Source organism: Anopheles coustani, chromosome 3 (assembly GCF_943734705.1).
Source record: "Anopheles coustani chromosome 3, idAnoCousDA_361_x.2, whole genome shotgun sequence".
In the NCBI taxonomy this organism is placed as follows: Eukaryota; Metazoa; Arthropoda; class Insecta; order Diptera; family Culicidae; genus Anopheles; species Anopheles coustani.
This window is the reverse complement of record NC_071288.1, coordinates 51,292,139-51,296,168: the sequence shown is the minus strand read 5'-3', so window position 1 is coordinate 51,296,168 and position 4,030 is coordinate 51,292,139. Positions and strand designations below refer to the sequence as shown.

The following is a 4,030-nucleotide window of genomic DNA, read 5'->3' as shown; positions in this document are numbered from 1 at the left end:
ACCCTTTAACTGACTGCATAAATGTTAATTGATCTGCGTAACTCTAGAAAGGTTATCTGATGACAATTACGAATCGACCCGGCGGAAATAACCCTTCTTGTCGTGATTGTCCAGTATGAAGCTATGAACAATGCTATGAATAATGTATTAAATAGCGCATAATATGGTGATTGCACCCGTGATTAAGCGCCTAATCAGGCATTGTTTGCAATTGTTTAGCCATCGAGTAATATTCACATCTTTCCTACAATGTTGTGACGGATTCTTTACAATCATAAAAAACACGAAGCGAATATCGAAACAAACACGATATAAAAGATTTTTTTTTTAACTATTTAGATTATATATTTTGCTTATGCAAACAAAGTTTGTTCGTCATTCGATAGTTCTTTACGGTGTTTCGTACTATGTACTTCGTAACTTAAAAAAAGGTCCACGAAAATTCGTGGACGAGTATTGTCTAAAAACACCATGCGCTGTCACGTTAGCCGTATCACGCTCTAATGCTGCTCCGCACCCAATCCATATAGGCCGGCACGTGCGTGTAGATTCCAGGCCAGTCCTCGAGACCACACCGGTTGCCATACGATACGACACCCTCCAGGAACCAGACCTTCTGCAGCTTCATCAGCGGGCCGCCAGAGTCACCGTGGCAGGAATCCTTGGCAAACTCACCACCGGCGCAGAGCTGGTTCGCCGTAATCACCGCGTTCTTCGTCGCATACTTCTCCCTGCAGCGCTCATGGTTGTACACCTTGATGCCCAGTTTTTGCTTGATTACGCTGCGACTACCTGGAAAAACCCCCGAAAAGGCGACGAGTTTTATCAGCCCGATGTAGGCGAATGAAATTCAATCCGTTGTCCCTCACCTTTCAGTGTGCGCCCAAAGCCTGTGACGTAGTTCACTTCGCCCTCGTTCGACGCACGGAAGTCCGTCAGGGGCAGGCAAACCGGTTTCACGAAATCCGTATACTGGATGGTCTGCGCGAGACGCACGAGGGCGATGTCGTTAGCATGTGACGCTTCGTCGTACTGCGGGTGAGGAAGAGAGCTCTCAACTCCGGCATCGATCGGTGGATCGGCACAGATCTGCTCCTGATCTTCCTGCACACAGTCAATCTCCGTGTTGGTGTTGTACTCTCCCAACCGCACTCCGACGCTGCGAAACCAACGGGTAAGACACTCGGATCAATTTTTTTGAAGACGTTTTTGCGACTTTGCAGTCATTCGAGCCCTGGTCACTTACAGTTTACCCTCCTTACGTTCCACCTCTCCGATCACGCAGTGCGCAGCGGTGATAACGTAGCGCTGGTTGATAAGCGATCCACCGCAGCTATACTTGCGCTCCAGCTTCCTATTTTCATACTGCAACATCGCCAACCAGGGAAACTCGTCGATATCTGCATTCTCCCCGCCGTAGATGCGAATACCGATACTGGTGCCGCATTCGTTTTTCTTCGGATTTGGCAACAATCCACCAGCTAGCTGCTGTGAGACGTCATTTGCCGGAGCAGCCGTATTTGGGCGGACCGTGGCTGCCGGTGCGCCCGTCGGTGCCACTACCGGGCTCGCGCCATTGCCTGGGCAGCACACGTACGGTGCGCGGCCAGAGGTTGCCCCGGAACATTGCGAGCGCTGAAGAAAGTCACGCTCCTCCCAGGTGAGCAGACGGTCCTTGAAGAAGTTCAGTATACTCTCGCACTCGTAGATGGAGATGCAGCGTCCGCGCAACCTTGTCGGGGTCGTACATTCTGCAAGTAGTGGAGGATGGAGGCTATAATTCACAAGTACGACATGAAACACAAATCGGCTTTCAGCTTCATCTTCTGACACAACAGTAACCTTGGCCCTGTTCGGGACTCTAGGGAACGCGATTATAACGATGGTGTTTTTTCCGCTTCGGGCTTGTTATCACCCATCATTTTGGCCTTGATCTGGTTCAACTTCCAGCATATTTTTTGCATTAAAATAAAATATACACACACATACATAAACAAACATGAACAAATATACGCGTACAGAATACGGTATTTGGCACCGGTGCGTTCTGGTCGTAACTGTCGAGAAAACCGGTCCCAGCTAACTTTAGCCTCATATTCGTCGGTTGACTGTGTCACTCTAGGTCACTCAATTTTGCTTGCATCACCTTCCGAAACGCACACCAAATCAGTCGCGAGAACCAGAAAAACCAGAAACAGCTGTACAAATGTAAAGCCACTTGTAACGCAAACTGTACGATCGTGCTGAAGAACTCGGTGCTAGCAAGATGATCGCAGGTTCGGGTAGACCGCAGCTTGCGAGGACCTTAATAAAAAGAACCCAATAGAGCGAAACACCGCAAACTTACGTTGCTGATGAGAACCTCCGATACAGACGGCGAGTAGTACGATCACTGCGGCCCAAAAGGGTCGTATAACGGAACGAACCATTTTTACACCTTTTACACTTGCCGATGCGGAAGGGCTATGACCTCTAGACTTGTCCTAAACTTGCCTGAAGCTCCTTCGTTGCCTCAGAGGTTGACCTCGAGACCGTTTAGCACTTGGTTAAATCGAACCAGGCACGTAGACACCGTGGTCGCGGGATGCTCCAATCACATCCAGTGCGATCGAGCTCCGATAAGCTACTAAAAGTTGAACAGCGGCCGATCCGATCGGTAACACTCGCACCACCGCCGCGTTATTACGGCGTCTCGCTCGAGTGTACGTCTCGCGAGGAAAGGTTTGACCGGTATGCAATGTTCGTCTGGTGCTTCGCGAGGCCAGCGGGCCACAATCAACACATCTACGAACATCGGGCTGTTTATTTTGAAATCATCGTTAGAAGCGTTGTCGGCGAGCTCTGCCGGCCACTAATAATACGGGAAGTCCGCACCTTCGCCAGTATGCTCTGTTTGGCGAACACTATTTGCTACGAAACGGTTGGGGAAGTTTTGAAGTTTTCTTTTACTTTACCCAGTTTACCCAAAATAAAAAAACACATAACTGTGACGTTATTTTCCAGATTGACGTTATTTTCCATCGCTGGCACACCTCCACGAGACACGATCAAGCGGTCGCACAAATACTCTTTTAATTCTAGCTTCTAAACCCTTTAAGGACTCACCGCAAACCGGTTGGAAGGAGAAAGAAGCCAAACAAAACCCTTGGCGAGCTGACATCAGGCAGCCAACAAAGAAGCTTAGCTAAAGCTCAAATACTGCCTGATGATGCATTCGCTGGTTTTTGCATAATAATGCACCGCAATTAGCAGTCGCTCATCGAAAAAGTGTTGAACAGCACGGCAAACATAGGAACCTGTTTCCGCGTGTGCAAAAACCCAGGCGAGCTTTGACCGGGCAAGTGCAAGGTAAACGTTGTATTTGAGCAGCAACTCAAACATCCAACTAACAGAGGTTTACACGATCGGAGGTGACTCAGCGACTGAATGTTGGCATTAGTCAAACACGCGTGTCTGGCCCTCGATTGGATTTACACTGGCTGGCAAAGGTACAAAGTTGTTGACCAAGGAAATACCATTCAACTGTCTTTTAGAAACTGGTTATAGTTTTCAAAAAAAAAAAAAATATTTCAGAGATATATTGGAATCCTCGATGTTGTCAAGGCTCAGGGTTTTACACGATGTTTAAATATTCTACCGTATTTGTCAGCATTGTTGTAATCTGTTGTTGTCGAACATAGTTACGAATCAATGCTCTTCGAGTAATGCACGACCAGTATTCAAGACCACAATTACTCGGTGTTTGTTCATTTTAAACAAGAAGGTTCTCATTACATCATTGAAACACAAACAATTTCAAACGTCTCTTTACTTATGAAGCAAAATACTTGACCACGGTATTTGCTCGGCTTGTACTCCACTGTTCCGCAATAATAAACCAATCGCATTTTTAATTTTAATTACCACTAAACAGTATTTTTTCCACTTTGCCTAATCAACACATTTTGTAAAGCATGAAATTTTGTGGAATGGATTTTTTATACAGCTTTCCCTTTGCTCGATTAAAGCGCGGCGTACTGAATTTGGGGAA

The 4,030-nt window shown here is 46.9% G+C and overlaps 1 protein-coding gene across 1 annotated transcript; it reads right to left on the bottom strand.

The window, feature by feature from the left end:
* Positions 1-2,599, bottom strand: LOC131271502 (CLIP domain-containing serine protease B9-like). The gene is made up of 4 exons (XM_058272989.1): positions 2,348-2,599; positions 1,247-1,751; positions 870-1,159; positions 1-792 (listed from the first exon to the last, which is right to left on the bottom strand). The coding sequence occupies exons 1-4, from the start codon at positions 2,427-2,429 to the stop codon at positions 494-496; spliced, it is 1,176 nt and encodes a 391-aa protein (XP_058128972.1). The 5' UTR covers positions 2,430-2,599; the 3' UTR covers positions 1-493.
* Positions 2,600-4,030: the final 1,431 nt, after the last annotated feature.